Source organism: Bactrocera oleae, chromosome 5, assembly GCF_042242935.1.
Source record: "Bactrocera oleae isolate idBacOlea1 chromosome 5, idBacOlea1, whole genome shotgun sequence".
NCBI classification, from domain to species: domain Eukaryota; kingdom Metazoa; phylum Arthropoda; class Insecta; order Diptera; family Tephritidae; genus Bactrocera; species Bactrocera oleae.
Window position 1 is genome coordinate 61,537,874 of NC_091539.1, and position 17,148 is coordinate 61,555,021.

Sequence of the window (17,148 nt, forward strand, 5' to 3'; positions counted from 1 at the left end):
AACAGAAGCTATAATACCCTTCACAAATAAAAAAAAACCTAGTTACCTAGTCCTCGCTTGGGTGATAAGTTATAGTTTGTTAGTCGTCGAGGTCATCTAACGGAAGGCCCAGGAAACGAGCTGTTTCGACAGGGTCGGACCATAGGGAAATGGGTGTTAGATGAGTTGGGTTCGTTGGTCATGTAATGCATTGCACGCAGGACATATATTTGGAATGTCGGTTTCTATTCTGGATAAGTACGAGTTTAACCTGCTACAATATCCAGAACGAAGTTGCGCGTCTTAAGCGTTTGTTCGGAGATTGTAGCCTTGACTTGGACAATGTGCCATGACAAATTTTGTGAGGATATCTTGTCAAATAAAAAAGTCTTCCATAAGAAGACTTGACTTTGATCGTTCAGCTTGTAGGGTAGCTATATGCTTTAGTGGTCCGAGATCAACGGTTCCGGTAAATTAGTATATTCTTGAGCTGAAAAAAACGTGTGAAAATTGCAGAATAATATCTCGAAAACTGAAGGACTAAATTACACTTTATTTATCGAAATAATTGTTAACGGGAGCTTATACTGTAAAAAGTTTGTAACACAAAAGATGCAATTGGGATAATAACACTATATATATTTGATTATATGCACTATATATGTTGCATTGTTTTTAATTTATTATACATTTCCTTTTTAAATTATTTCTTTTAAAAAACTCAATAATACACTAAGCAGTTCTATTTTCACAAAATTGCGACCTTTCGTAAATCACGTTTTCGTCACGGCCGCAATTTTGCCTTTATTTGCTTTTTTACTTTGTTTTTTCAAGTACTCGCTCTTATCAAGATTATTCTGGAAGAATGTAGTCTCCTTACGCGCCTGCGACACCTCTGTGTGTAAGCGTTGCTTATGTACAGCTTGCTCATAGTTCATACGCTCCGTGAGATGCACCCATTTGAAGCGCGGCAAATATTTCATACTCCACATATAATCGTAGAATTGTGATTTTTTACGTGTGGAAATTTGTTTATTATTTAAGTGTTCAACAATTTGTTTCGCCGCGCGCTTTGACTCGAACTCAACCCAACCTTCTGTGAAGTGACGCGCCAAGCGTTTTCGCTTTTTCTTTTTATCATTGCCTGTAAGTAATTTCTGCGTTTTAGAAGTTTTCTTAAGGTATAGTAAATTGAACTTACCACCGGGTAATTTCTCTGGTTGCAAGTACAGGCGTCCAAGTTGAGCATACTCTCCTAGGATTTCGCGCATTCTCGTAACATTCATGTGTTTGGGTATGTTCGATATGTAAATGATGCCCTTCTTGCGTTTCTTTTTTGGTTTCAAATTGAAATTGCCCAAATCCATTTCATCATCATTATCATCGCCATCACCAACTCCATCAACATTTTTCTCAATATTGCTGTTTGCGAATTTTGGGTTTTCCTGTTTTAGTTCAGACTGCGCAGATTGTTCGCTACTTGTGTCCTGCATATTCTCATCCTGCGACTTTTCCTCCAATTCCTCTGCGGCTGCTGGTGGCGGTAAACCACTTTGTCGTTTCTTTTGCTTCATTTTAACAATCATTTAAATATTTAATTCATATACACTATATTTCTAATCATGGTATGATGTTTTTTGTAATGTACTGGAAATCATGATATAGAATGAAGCATGCCGTCGAATCAAAACAAACTTGACAGCTAACAATTGGGGTTGCCAATGTAAGTATTAAAAAGGTGTAAATTCCTTTAAAGATAACATCTCTCAACTTTTTTTTAATTATGCGTTATAATTTGAGATATATAAGTTTAAATTCTGATTTTACTATTGAATTTGCCATATTTAATATAAAGGAAAAAAGTTTTCTTAATTTTATTCCAATAGAAAAAGATATTTTTATTACCAAATGATACCACGAATTTGCAATGCTGCAAGACGTAAAATGATAGTGCTGCCATCCATAAAAGTTGTACAAAAAATTTAATTTGTAAATGAACATAGTTTTAATCACTTTTATTATTGTTAATATAATTATTTAATTTCGTACTATATTGAAATATTGTTACACATTTAGAAAGTGCACTTATTATAATTTAATTAATAAATAAATTGTTAACTTGACACCGTTTATTGCCGGCAACACGCTAGCGAATCAACCGCCTGTCACAGAAAACCAACGAGTTTGTTATCTGTCAAAAAAAACTAGTTTTGCTGCTGCTGTCGCCAGAGAACGCCAGCAGAGAACAGGTAGGTAAACAAAAGCAAACGAGAAGACAACAACAACACTGAACAGTCCACTGAAATAGACGTTAAAATTGTGGCTTCAAAAAACAACAAATAAACGAGTAGCAACGAAGCAGTGAAAAATGACGAAACAAGGTAGACGGTAGAATTCCATGGAAGCCAAGTGACAAACGAGTTGTTGACATGAGTGCGAACGGGAGTAAAGCGCGCGTGTGCGGAGAACGCGATTTTTGAAAAAATTTCAAATTTTCCAAGTGTGTCTACTGATCGGATTTCACGAAAACTAACAAATTAAATGCACTTGTTAGTGCTATTAGAAACAAAAACGCGATATTAGCAACTTGCTAGTGCAACGAAGTACAAAATTATACTATGTGAATAATTGTGGCAACGAAACAAAGTATGTAATAAAATATAAGCGAAAAATAAGCCAACAAACGTGTTACTGAGATTGTGCAAAATGAAGAAAGAAAGTAAGCAATAACTAAGAATTGATAAAAAAATGCCATAAGTGCCGACAACGTCAAACCAACGGCGACGAAACTAAATGTAAACGTTAATAATACAAAAGCGGTGAAGCAAAAGAAAAAAATTGACAAGTGTATAACAAAGTAAACTGTGTAAATAAATTTGTTATTTTACTTTGTTGTACAACATAAATTTTTCATTTGTATATACATTTATTATGCTTTTTCTTCGCTTATGGACAAATTTTTGCGATCCTAAATCTGTGCTGGAAAATCCAGTTTTTAACTCGCGCATTCAGAACGCTTTTTATTCCAGCAATTTGTTGTGTATGATGTGTGCTTCGTTTTGCAATGTTTCTGCGATATATTCTAGTGATTCATGTTTTCTTTAAAAGTTTATATCGACAGTGATAGGAGCTTTATATGTGTTTAATGTATTGCTAGCTTACAAGCTTGCCGCTTTTTCAGAAATTTATATAATGTAATGTCGTATATAAACAGAAGTATAAATTTTAAGTTCCAAAATAATTAAATTTGTTAATATTAATTGGCTTGGTGGCCCAGTACTCCTTAGAATAATTTCTAAATACAACCAGGAAGTGCAGCTGTCAAGTGCTAAAGATCCTATGTTACATGCACTTCCCAATTGTGCTATAATAACACTAAGTTGGTGTTTGTGTAACGTATTTTTGTGTCGGCAAAGCGCAGCTGCACACTATTTATGTGGAAGCAACCACAAAAACTACATCCACCAAAAACAAAAATCATCGGCAAACACCTCTACCTATGTACATACATATGTATGTAGGTCTGTTATTCAAGGATCACTAAAGGCGCCTTTGCTGGTGCATTTTATAGACGACAATCGGAGGGTGACTCCATAGCTTGTCATGACCCTCTCGAGAATAGCAGCACACATCATCGACTACACAATAAATGCTGTATAATTGCATTGTTTTTGCTTACAATAATAACTTTTTTTGAGTCAGCCTATCGCCTGGCGTACGCCTCTTATATGACATTGAAATACCAATTTCCACAATGTTAAGTGCAGAAATTTAATAGCTTTTCAATATCATTATATATAATATTTTATCACATAGCTTCCAATTTAAACTAAACAAACGTGTACGAAAAATATAAATAAATGAATTACTGTCGAATCTAAAACGAATGTGTAACTCATTAGCTATTTAACTAATTGATTGAAATTTAACTTACGTGTTGTGTACTAGAAAGTGAAAATTATTTGCTAAAATAAAATTAAGTGTTTGTAAAGTTTACAAAAAGTGATTTGTTAAAAGAAAAACGTAGAATTTGTCAATTATGAAGGTCACCGTTTGTTTTGGTGCCATACGCATTGTTGTGCCATGTGGCAATGGCGATTTGCTGGTGAAGGATCTTATCAACGAAGCAACCAGGCGTTACAAAAAAGCAGCAGGAAAGGTGAGTAATCGAAAAAGAATGCAGTGTAAATATAAATGTCAACAAAATTACTCGTAGGAAATGTATGTAGATGATGCTGTTATATTAATCGATAGTATAGGATTAAAATAATTATCGAAATTACGAATTTGATCAGTAAATTGATGGCTTAGCGTAATAGGTTAAGCTTAGACAGTTTTTTAAATGCTTCGATTGTAAGAATATCATCAGGAGAGGAAACTTTATATACTTTTTGAATAATAACAATTTGATGCCCATCATATTGCCATCGTATGATGAAAACTGTTACTCGTTCGAGTGTTGGATATTCTCAGAAAAAATATTTCACTTTATTTGCATGGAGTTCATAATAAACTTCACAAATAAATTGATTCGTCAGTTTGTATGACAGTTATAGTCTATAGTAGTCCTATCTGAAAAAGTTTATTGGTAGTCTGTAGCGCTGTCTTCGACAATAATCTACGCCAAGTTTCGTGAAGTTATCTTGTCAAATAAAAAATTTTTCCATAAAAAAACTTGATCTTTGTTTAATGTATAATAACTATACATACATATATATCTGCCTTGACGCGTTGTGGTAATAAGTAAATATTTTGTAACTTATTTTGGAAAAAATCCACACACTTGGCTTCACTTTCCGTTATCAGAATAATCTTCAAATACTAATGCTTTATCTTTATGAGATAAAATTACAAAGTACTGTTTTTTCCTCCTAAGAGGTTTACCAGTTTTTTTAACTAGAAATGCGAAGTTTTCCATCAACGATATAAGTCTCTTAAGAAAACGGAAGATCCAACTTTTATTTACTTAGTGATAAAATCAAGTTACTAAAATTGCTTAAATATTGGTGTTGTAAATACGCAAGTGCTGATAAAAGTTGCTCTGGATCCTATGTATGTACATATATGGAAAGCCTAAATCATAAGTAAAACTATGTGTCAAGAGCAAAAATGCCACAAGCAAATATAAACAAATGAACTCCGTTGACCTCGGTTGTATGAAAATATTTTCCCAATAAATGTAAAATTTTGTGGCCTTTTTATTTGTCTTATTTTCTTTCATACTTTTGTATTCTTATTTTTAATTACGATTTTGATGACCCTACTTTTTCTTAGCCTAAAAAAGGGGGTGAATTCTACTTACATATTTACAAACAAATATTTTTTTTTTTTATACTCCTACCTTTTTCTGGTAACAAAGATGCCCAACACTTGTTCTACAAGCCGGTTAGCTTGGATAGATGCCTAACGCGTAGCGATAAAAGCCAAATAATTAATCAAGAAAACATGTAGAATCCAAAAAATGTACAGAACCTGTGTCTGCAAGGGGGAAAAGCAGGTAGAAAATTGTAAAATTGTTGCAGGCGTAGTAAAGTTGTTACATAAGGAAAATTTAACAAGAAAATGTTGAAGATGGTGTCTTCTCTTGTAGATAACAAAATCGAGTTCGAAATGCTAATAAGAATTTAAGACAAAAAAAAAATAATCAAACGCACACAATTTGGTTAGAATTATAATAGAAATTACATGCAATGCATTCTAAAACCTTGCCAACAACAACAACAACAACAACAACAATAATAATAATAACAACAACAACAACAACATATGACGCGATCTTAATTCGGTGGCTTTGCATGATGTTGCACATTCTCAACCTCTTCAACCTAACCAGCACCTCATCTACTTCACCTCAAGCTAAAAGAAGGTTCAAAGCCTAGATAAGCAAACGCTTTCAGAAAGCAGGAAGTCATCACTCTCCGCCGACTGATTGCATTTAAGCCATGTTTCGAGTACTTTTTTTTTTTTATCTTCACTCACTGTATGGCAGCTACCACATACCACAGCATGCATACACTTCCTATCAGTTGCGAGGGCACACCCAAAATAATTCTGAATTTTGCCGTCATGATCACTCATCTTGAAAGGTTCGAGATAGGCTAATTTAGACAGGCTATGCTTTTTCTACCATTTTTGTTTTTTTGGTTTACTGTTGTTATTGGTAAGAGCCGGCCATCAATAAATGTTGTGTGACGTATCGATCGGAATTTGTTGCAGGCTATTGTTTTTGTTGTGGCTATGGCAGCGGTGGTGGCGTTGGTGTCAGCTGTGGCTTTATTAAGCCTTTGGTTCCGCATTGCGCGCTTTGATGCTGTAGCTTTTGAATGTATGTATGTGCGATGATGATGGTGGTACATGTTTGCATGTGAATATGTATGAATATTTTTTTCTTGCAGTTGTGTGCAAAAAGTTAGTAGCACATTGGAAGGGTTACTCACAACCTACAGATTAAATAAGACCGAACCTAGCTAGTTCTGTGTCATTTGTGCATAATTTTTTGATTCATAGAGTTTTGTAATCTTTCTAGTTTATTTAGTCTTCATACCATCTGATCAAATTTGACCCGGCCTGATAGAAAAAATATCAAGTTCCTCCTTTTTGTATACACATCTTTATTATCACCTTCAAAACAGGTTCTCTTAGAGGCAATACAAGCATGCCAACGTTTATTCCAATTTTCCATACACTTGTTATAAGCCTCGGCCTTCACTGAATACTTTGTGCTACATAAATTCTTGTGTTTGTCATAAAATGTACTCTCTAAAAACACTTCAGCAACAATATTTTCAAGCAAATTTATTGTAAAATTTTTCGAATATATCAAAATGAATTAAAATTTTTTAAGTTCTCATCTCTATTAGTAGAATTAAAATTTCAATTCAAATTGCAATTAATGCCAAGAATTTTTCAATATTTTCCCGTTATAAATTTTGAATAAGAAGCATTAAAATTTGTTGACAATTTTTGTTGAAATAAATTTTTGTGTATTTTTAATTTTGTTTTTGTAATTTTATATTTAATTACTTATTCATTTTTTTCAAAACCTTTCTTCTTGCTGCAATTTTTCTGCACACCATTGTACGTCTATGCAGCAGCGCGCTTATCATCTTGCACTTAGCTCACCTACTACATTGGAATTCTTCTCCACACACATTATCGTTATTGAAACATCATAATATACAACAAATGCATTATTAATTTGTTGTTGCATGTTGTAATTAATTTAAGTTTTTCAACATATTTCCGTTACACAACTTACACGGTACAGACATTCAAAGCGTATTTAAAGTGATTTTTTGTTTTGTTTCGCATGAGTAAGGGGCGTTTACGGCTCGCCGTCAAGCGATTTGTGTGCTCGGAATGCGTAAACAGGAACCGAAGGATTTTTCATTATTATTTTTATTTAAAATTCTAGAACAGTGTGTATTGGAAAATGCTAAGGTCATTACTTTTGGCAGGGGAACAATCTACAGGGCTATTCAATTTGAGTTGTAAGGCAGGTGTTTGTGTATGAAAGTTGCATAAATTGCTGTATTTAGATAATTTTTGTTGTTGTATTTCTATAATGTTTTAAAATAAGATTTTTAGATTTCCGTAGACCCTACTTATTTAGGAACTTAAGTCGTTCACTGATCACTGTTCTAGTTAGCGATCTAGTTAGTGATCAGTCGGTCCGAAATAAGTAAAGTCTGCGGAAATCTCTAGTCAATTTATAGTGTCTCCTTAATTTAAAGAGACTTTCCCATCAGAGAAATGCACTCATATGTTGTCTTCAAACAATACAAACTATAAATTAATTAAGCAGCATTAGTTAATCATTTCTTATTTCTCACTCAAACACATAGTTCACATAATTTGTTTTTGTTATTTTTGTTGTTGCTTAAACCAAAAGTACTTTTTTCACCAACAATTTCTCTGATGATTTTTATAACGCGCTTACGTTGCAACAAACAAAATGAGATTTCCGTGTGAAATTCGTTATTTTCTTCATTTTTATGGAGCGAGCGAAATGCAAGACATGCAAGAAGCGCTAAAAACTATGTCAATTGTGCAACGAGCGCATAGTAAATAGTTACAGTGTTGTTATAAATATTCAGATTATTAAAATAAGCGTTTTATGTACTGAAATTTTTAAAAAAATTGAATAAATAAATATTATATTTTTTCAATAACACTAATAATATAAAAAAAAGAAAATTAATTTTCATTAAATTAGGCATAGTTAAAATGATCTGATTTAAGTCAAATATGCATAGTTTTATTCGATAACTTGTTGCCATTTTGATGTTAGTATCATATTGATACTCTCATAGAAAACCTCGTTTCTATTACCGAAAAGCTGGAACAGTCGATTTTCGCAAGTTTCTCTAGAGGCGAATTTTTCACCAACAAAATCATGCGTCATACACAAGAACAAGAAGTAATTACGCGATCGCTTACTTAAGACGGTACAACTGTTGACAGTACAGAACCGAATTGAGAGTTTGGCCGTAGGTGAGCAACTCATAGTAGAAGATCACAGTCTGAAAATTGTTTGTAATAGGAAATATTATCTTTCTAACGTCATATAGTGTATTATTTATACAACGTAAGATATCGGTTACTAAAGCCAACGATTAGAAACATAATGGATTTATTTTGACTAGACCTTATACGACGACTTGTGAAATATTTTATTAAAGTCAACTCAAATTTTTATGTCAAGTTGAGATCTGAATTTCGTATAACCAAGTTTTTGCAATCCTAAAAGTATGCTTTGCTAAATCCGGGTGTACCATATATACCATAAATGAACATATATATCCTGGTTACTTACTGTCGTAGGAATGACAAATTTCGTTCTCAAATATGGAATTTTTATAGCTTAGAATATATTTTTGACCAGTTGGACGCTATAAGTAAGTCAGTTCAAACAACATCTGCAGTTATTTTTGAATTCTCGGAGACTTTAGCTTATATTGGCATTACTAACACATAGAGTTCACTTTTAGCTTTTTTTGGAACAAGATTTCCTATTTTCAGTACAGAAACAATATTCTTCTTCTTCAAAGTTGAAAACGGCTGAAGTCGTGTTTCATTAACAATTACTGTAGTTGAAGTTCAAAAAAAATAAAAGAAAAAGTTAAAAGGTGGGATCGAGTAGATTATTTAGAGTTGTAGCTACTTGATTAAGATCTTCATACTCCGCATGCATTGCAATTATTCTCATCACCACTGTATATCCATTCGTATTTATTAAGCTATCTTGTTATATTAATAAAAATGTCAGAAAAATATTTAAATGTCTTGTCAAAAGTGTGTGAAAGATGCTCAACAATATCACTTACTGGCTTACTTTCATCTGCTTTTCCTGCTTTTATATTTCGCCCAGCACGTGCGTTCTGAATTTCGTGCATCATTAAAATTAACTGTCAACGCTGCGCGCACTTCCGTGCAAATCTGCAATTTGATGCATGCAAAAATGATAAAAAAAATAATAATAAATTAGAGTAAAAACGAGACAATAAAAGTGGCTTACCAATTGTCTTCTAGCGTAAGAATTGCTGTGCATGCAACACTGCGCACCGCAGTTAACTCGCCGCTCGCTTCCTACTTGCGAGTAACTTTAGCAGTGACTTTGTAGAAATCGCTGCTGCAGCGGCATTTTTTAACTCAAATATATTTTTTAATTCTTTTGTCTCATGGCACTTGTTGGTCTTGATCTCAGATTTTTGCCATTAAATTGCATATCAACACGAAACTATAATAACCATATTCTAGTTACATTGTGCTCGTTTTGCTCGCCAGCTTTGTTTTTGTATTTGTTTTTAGAAAAAATTATATGTACATTATTTATTGTATATAAATTTCTTGTTTCTGCTGACAGTCAAAAGCTATACACTCACTTAGTTTAGACATTCTTCTTCTTTACTTCTATTCTCATTTAGTTTTATTTTGCATTTTAAAGTATTTACCGTTTGCAAGTGTCTCAAGTTTGGACTGCAAATGCGCTACAAACTACTGAGCTTGCAATTTCCCACGTCCTCTGTGGTCCGCTATGTGCTGGTGATCTATGCAAGTGGGCGTCGCTCGTTCGTTTCACGTATTCTATTTCTTTTTCAGTTTTAAATGTCACTGTGTTTGCGAATAGTTTCTCCTGAATGCGAGAAGGCGTTGTGATTTTGTGAAGCAAAAAATTTAATTCAGCAATTTTTAGTGCATACATTGCATTTGTACTGCAAAGCTACTTTTGGTTTTTACACTTTTGTAATAGAAATTAAGTAATTGATATTTTTATGTTACCAGACTAAAAAAAATCGTTTTCTACATTTTATTTTTTTATTAGTTTTTAATTAATTAATATTTTAAACTTATAAAGAAATCCAAATAATACATTGTAATATAATTATATATATATTTTTTCTAGAGTTGCCACCTAATTTTATAAAAAATGTATTTAAAAATAAACACAAATACGTTAAATTTTGGCTGTAGAATATTAATTTTTTTAGATTTAGAATTTAGATAAAAATTCGAGCAGAGTTGCCACTTTAATTAATTAACTTAATACTATACTGGGTTGCTCCACTGTGGTAAACTCCTAATTCGTATGTTTACTATCAACAATTGAACCTTAGGAAAGAAGTAATGGCCTTGGCGCGACCCGCTGTGGTCAATAGAAGAAGAATTGTGTGCCAAGATGACAACGTCAGGCCACACACATCGATAGTGACCCACCAAAAGTTCTGGGCGCTTAGTTGGGAGGTTTTTATGCCTACAGCTTGATTGTGCGGGCCTGACACCGAGTGATTACAACCTGTTTCTGATTATGGCGAATGATTTTGCTCGTGAACAATTAGTGAAGCTTGTGAAAATCGACTGTCGAATTATTTGCCAATAGGCATGAGGGTTCCTATGAGAGTGGCGTTATAAAACTACCTTCAAAATGTCAAAAAGTAATTGGACAAATCGGTGCATATTAAACCTAAATCGGCTCATTTTGATTATGCTATATAAAACCTTTTCTTAATGCAAAAATTATGGATGTCTTTTAACTACTCCTTTTATGAATTAAATGATTTTTAATTACGAACATATGAGATCATTTTAGTACCATAAAATATACCGACGTGCTCAAATTAATATAACTTGAACATAAAAACGTCTTATTGTAAAAATATTTATCTATTTTTTGGTTTCTAATTTACAATGGTATAAAAAGTTAATTTTTATGACAATCGATAATGTGACTTCAATTCTCTTACAACATGCATTGCTTTTGTTTTAAGAGTGTTACCGTTATCACCAAATAGAGACATAACCAAAACAAAGCAAACTTATTTCATGCTGAGAATTAGTGCCAATCGAAGTGATCACACTAATCATAAGCATTTCAACTTTTCAACACATATTTAATTGTTATTTAGTTTTACCAAAAATTTTTTCATTATCTCTAAAATTTTTTACATGAATTTACGAAATTCATTTAATTGTAGTGAAGGCCACATCAACCGATAGATAATGCTTAGTGTCCCCATTATTTTACACAACAACAAATAAATACCACAAATGCAACAATAACAAAAATAAATAATCGTAAAGAATTAATTTATTTACATTACTATTTCGAAAGTGACTTAACAATTGGAGGCGTAGACTTTAGTATGTAAGTGCAGCTGGCTTGCTGTTTGCCCCGATAAGCGCCTAAGTATAGAGCGAGTAAAAAATGAAACGTCAAATAAAGCTATTAAACTCGTAAATAAAATGTTTACGTGCACAACTTAGATAAGCGCTTTATCTGTGCGTTGCTTTGTACTATTTTAAATATTCCAATATTAGCATTGTATTGACACATCGATACTTTACATTGGAAAATATGCCTAAATAGCAACTGTGCACTTGAAGTTTTTTTTTTTTATAGATTACTCAGGCTAGTTTTATAAGCGAAAATTTGCTAATTAACACAATTACTGTACTTTATTTAGCACTTAATTGAGTTCATTTTCGAGTTGTCTATATTAATAATTATATTGACATTTTGCAAATTGACTCCATTATTGAACTATGTAAAAAAGCTTAATTCAGTCAATTTGGAAATACAGCCGCACTAATACTATTATGGTAAATGTGATAATTGACTTGACCACTGGACTATCTGAAACACATTTTTCTAATTGACTCTATTACTGGACTATTCGAAGCGCTTAATTGAGTCAACTGATATATTGTATAAATTTATATTTGTGGCATAAATTGGCTAAATAACTCAGAGACTTGACTATATGAAGCATTTAATTGAGTCCATTAACAAATAGTCTACATTAATAATTATACTGACATTTTGCTAAGTGACTCAATTAATAAACTATTTGAAAAGCCTAATTCACTGCATTAAAAAATTAATAATTATATCGAAATTTTGCTAATAAACTCAATTAATCTAAATGAACATTTTAATTATTATATTATACTATATTATTATTTAGTATTTTAAATTCATATTTAGTAGGTTATAATTCGCTATAATCTGTTCTATGATTACGGAATTCGCTGTTCAAAATTTTACTTCGAAAGTATGCTCAAAGAAGAGAAAAGGGAGGGAATTTCGAAAATTTTAAAAGTTCAAAATTAATTTCTAAATGTAAAATTTTAGTTTTCCAAATTTAAAATTCTAATTTTCAAATAATGTGCTAATTTTTTCAGATTTAATTTTCTAAAATTTTTGTTGATTTAAAACACATAGGAAAGATAAAAACCTTAGCCTATCATCAAACATTTAAATTTTTTGATTTTAGTTTAACGTTTTACAATGAAATAACTCTATTAGAGAATCATGAGGGTCACTCCACTTCTAAAATACGAAAATAAACAATTCTTAATTTCGAAATTTCGATATTCGAAAAATACACTTTTAAATTTTGATATTCTAAATTTAAGTTTTTCTAATTTCAAGTTCTATTTTAAATTAATTTTCGAATGTTTTCAAATTTGCTTTCTGAATGTATTTCCAATTTGAACGTGAAATATTAACAAAAAATTATAATTAGGTGTAGTTATAAAATATTGATTAATATACAAAAAATCGGTTTTTATTTTGATTTATTAAAATATTCAACTTTTCAAACATTTTGTATCTCTTACATCGACATCAGTTCCAAGACGCGGCCGCACAGGTGGGCGATTATTAATAAAATTGTCTGCATACATTTCAAGTACCAGCAATTCTCACCTTTTGCTAAATAATTAAATATTTATTTGTTCATTTCTTGCATATACATACATAGCTATTAGATATATAAGATGTATACATACATTTGTCTGTATGCTTATATAATTATTGACTTTTCCGATTGAATGGCCAGCAAACTCTAGAGTCTTAAGCCTGGTTCATATGCAGGTGGGTAGTTCGCTAATTTGGTGGATAATATAGACAAGTAGTCGATTGGAGGCGGTCGTTTCATGGCTAAGCTGAGCTTTAAAGCACACACACATACACATGCATGTACGTGTACTGAAATCTGTGTCTGGCATTGCGAATTCTTGCAATCACAAATATTAAAGTAACTTGTTTATATTGAAAATACATAAATACTTATGTACTTGGGTATGTAAATATTTAGGCATGTATTTGTTTATTATTTGCTGCTGCTACGGTTGTAAAGTTGGCTTTTGTTGCGCTTAATAATTATATGTATGTTGTTGTTGTTTCATGCATACAAAACCAGTTCTTGCCATTCATTGTGGAATTTCTGTATACAGGTACAGCACTACTTCCACATATGTATATATGTATATGCAAGTACATACAATAATTTTTTTTCTATAAAATAATTAAAAAATATATTTATGTATGTTTGCTTGTACTATTGTATAATAAATTGGCAGTTGTTGAAAAGCGTCTGTTAGTAAACAGAGATTCAATAAACAAGCTTTGCAATTGATTCTTAAACAAAAAATCAAAATTACCACCAGTTACAGGGTTGCTCTCACGTATTTAATAAATTTCATTAAAAAAAATATTTTTCTAAAATTTTCCACAAAAAACAAAAAAAAAAATTAAAGTTATGAAAAATATGAGAATGTCATAACCGTTGCTAAGGATGCCTTAGTATTTCAAATATGAAAAAAATAATATCTAAAAGGTTTTAAACTGTAAATTTAATTAGATATCACAACAAAAAAAAAAAAGATTTTTTAGGTAAAAATATGTTGAAAATTTTATTTAATTTTGATGCCTAAAAAACTAAAATTTCGAATATAAAAAAATTCATAATTTTGTGAACAAAAATGTCTAAGTGTTGAAAATGAGAAAACACAAATTTCAAATATAAAAATTCAAAATATTGGAAATTGATAAAACTATAATTGATTACTTATTTACAATAATAAACAATAAATTCAAAAATATGGTTTTCAAAATGTAAAATTTTTAATTTTTAAGCAACTTTTGAATTTAAAAATTTAATTGTATGATTTGATTGTATAAAAAAATAGTTATTTCAGTTATACAAATGTAGTAATTTATTGTTTAAATATAATGCTCGAAATTCCACAATTTCGAAAATTAAAAATTCTAAATTTTGAAAGTTAAAAAATAAAAATCCCAAATATCGGAATTCCGAAAAACTTGAATTGATAATCTTGAAGTTCACCAATTTTTTTTTTGTACATAATATTCAAATTTTCTAGCAAATTCGGAATTTTTAAAATTTGATATTTTCACATTTTTCTGTGAAGTTTATTTTTGATAGGGTTCCTACTTCAATATTTTAAATACAAAAATTCTATACTTTAAAATTATATTCAAAAATACCAAACATATAAATTTTTTTCTCTTGGCTTTTTGAATTTTCGAAACTGCTACATAAATTCGATATTAAAACTTTCGCTATTTAAAAAATACTAATTTGCAAAGCTTTAAATTTTAACTTTTAAATCTCTTCGCAATGTTACCCAATAATATTTTGAAATTGTATCTTATATTTTAAAAGAATTATTTAAAAAACTTAAATACAAAAATTTCACAGCTGACCAATAATTCTTCGTATTTTTTATTTTATTTCTTTTTCTTCATTTTCCAGAAAAAATTTTACCCAAATATTCCTGAAAATTCAATTATAAGTATATTTTTTCAAAATTTGCATTTTCAGAAAAATTTCGTATTCAAAATTTCTGAAAATTTAGTTGTTATATTTTTCTAAAAATTTGTATTCTTTGGTTACCGAAAAGGTTCTGTACCAAAAATTTTCTGAATTCAATTATATGATCTTTTTGAAAATTAGTGTGTTTTTGGTTTTTGAAAAAATCTATACCATAAAATTTTCGTAAAATATTCCGAACACAACAGTCAGTTCAATATTAAACATTTTGAAATTTGCAAGTTATAAAAAATTAAAGATTTCAGTTTACGATGCTTGAAACTTAAATTTTCAAATTATTTTCGAATATTTTCTAATTTGGTGATGCCACCCTGTAGGTTTTAGTGCACTTTTTGCTTTTGTAAATATTTAGTTGCTAACATGTGAACAAACAACTTCAACGCACATACTTATAGTACATTCAATATAGTTGGCAACCGCTCACGGATTTATGAATCGCGCCTTTCCGTTCGTTATTCTATGATTTTCAGATTTTTTCTTGTTTTGCTGCCCCCTAACCGCCGTCTAAGCCACGAAAATTACGCTGACATTTACAAAGGTGTGCCAATTGAAGTGACACTGACTGCATAACACAGCGTATTAACAATTTAACTGCCATTTTGTTGTTGCAGTCGCTTTAGTTGTTGTTGTTGTTAAATGTTTGTAGGCTGTAGCTGACGGTGCGCTTACACAAGCGTGAATTCTAATGCATCAAATTAATTGCGTTTTAGGATTAAAATTGAAAATACATTTCTACATATGTAACGGTGATAGCGAGAGGTGTTGTGTGTATGTACGTGTGTATGTTGTGTGTGTAGCTTAAGTGACACTTGACATTGATATGATCAATGGCGATTAATTTTTTAATGCGCCTTTTTTGCTCTTGTCTATACGGGTTCTACGTTAGGTGTGGGTTAAATCTTTTAACTGACGAACTTTTTATTTCTTTTCATTTGTTTTAATTTTTTTCTTTGCCTGGATGATACATCAAAAATGTTTATAAGTAATTATGGAAGAGTATTGTTTGTTGACTTTTATTGTTTTGTGTGTACCTACAAGATTTATGACTCAGATTGTATCATTCATAAATCATAAGTGGTATACAATTTTATCGAAAAAGCTTAGATAATAATAAAAATGTTTAAGTGATGAGAAAATACCAAAATTTTGCATCCGTAATAAAATTTGTAAAAGTTTGCTTTCACGGAGCAAATATAAAAATATTTTTTGAAAATGTTTAGTTTTTTAAAGTCTTCAATAGCCTAAGTTGGAAGATCATGTGTGAAATCGCTAGTAAGGTTTGATTAGTTTGTCGTGTAGCCTTTAAAAGAAAGGGTGAGTAGTAGCTAAAAAAATTCGTCTTTTGTCACTTAATACATTGACAAAATGATTGCCAGACCTCTAAAAACTTTTCTCCAAGTATAAGCTTTTAATGTTAATTGGAAGATTCTCTCCTTTTCAGTTTGGTCCTTTTTCTGTTTATTGCGGAGAAAAATTCATACTTCAGTTTCTACTAATTGAAGAAAATATCTTGTCTCTTGCCTGTAGGAATTCTCTACAAAAATGTTCTCATTGTTCAAAGCGAGTTATAAAGTTCTTGGAAGAATATGCTTTAAAATAATTAAACTTTAACCTTTAATAAGTTTTGAACGGTATGGTTTACGAAAACAAACAAATAATCAATTTTTTTGACCCATGCTACTGAGTAGGGCATAAAGTGTCGATTACAATACATAAGATCTGACTGAATTATATTTATGACTCGTGAATGTTATGTGAAAGCCTCTTTGAAGTTTCAAAAAAAGTTTTTATCGTTTTTTTTTGTAAAAACAACACTTTTCAAATTGGGTTTGTGATCAATTAAGATAATTGAAAAATAATAATTTTTAATTGTTCTCAATTTACCATATATTGAAGGAATTAACTAATTGCCCAATTAGCACTCAATTGAGAATAAGTTGATCTTAATATAATCTTATTCAAAAGTGTTTTCAAAAGAAAAAGCAACTTAATCCAAAGTAACTACATTAAACTGAAATATTTTTTTGGCTCT

General features: G+C 30.8%; 2 protein-coding genes across 5 annotated transcripts in view; one reads left to right on the forward strand and one right to left on the reverse strand.

Moving 5' to 3' along the window:
• Positions 1–719: 719 nt before the first annotated feature.
• Positions 720–1,673, reverse strand: LOC106618943 (uncharacterized). The gene is made up of 2 exons (XM_014236874.3): positions 1,181–1,673; positions 720–1,123 (listed from the first exon to the last, which is right to left on the reverse strand). The coding sequence occupies exons 1-2, from the start codon at positions 1,563–1,565 to the stop codon at positions 753–755; spliced, it is 756 nt and encodes a 251-aa protein (XP_014092349.2). The 5' UTR covers positions 1,566–1,673; the 3' UTR covers positions 720–752.
• Positions 1,674–2,376: 703 nt separating this feature from the next.
• Positions 2,377–17,148, forward strand: part of baz (par-3 family cell polarity regulator) — a 127,943-nt gene continuing 113,171 nt past the window's right edge. Inside the window, exons 1-2 of one of the 4 annotated variants that reach the window (XM_036362295.2) lie at positions 2,377–2,798; positions 3,796–4,138. In XM_036362295.2, coding sequence (XP_036218188.2) covers positions 4,019–4,138 — 120 coding nt within the window. In that variant the 5' untranslated portion in view covers positions 2,377–2,798; positions 3,796–4,018. The remainder of the gene's footprint in view (positions 2,799–3,795; positions 4,139–17,148) is intronic. The other 3 variants (XM_036362294.2, XM_036362296.2, XM_036362293.2) reach the window with 3 other exon arrangements.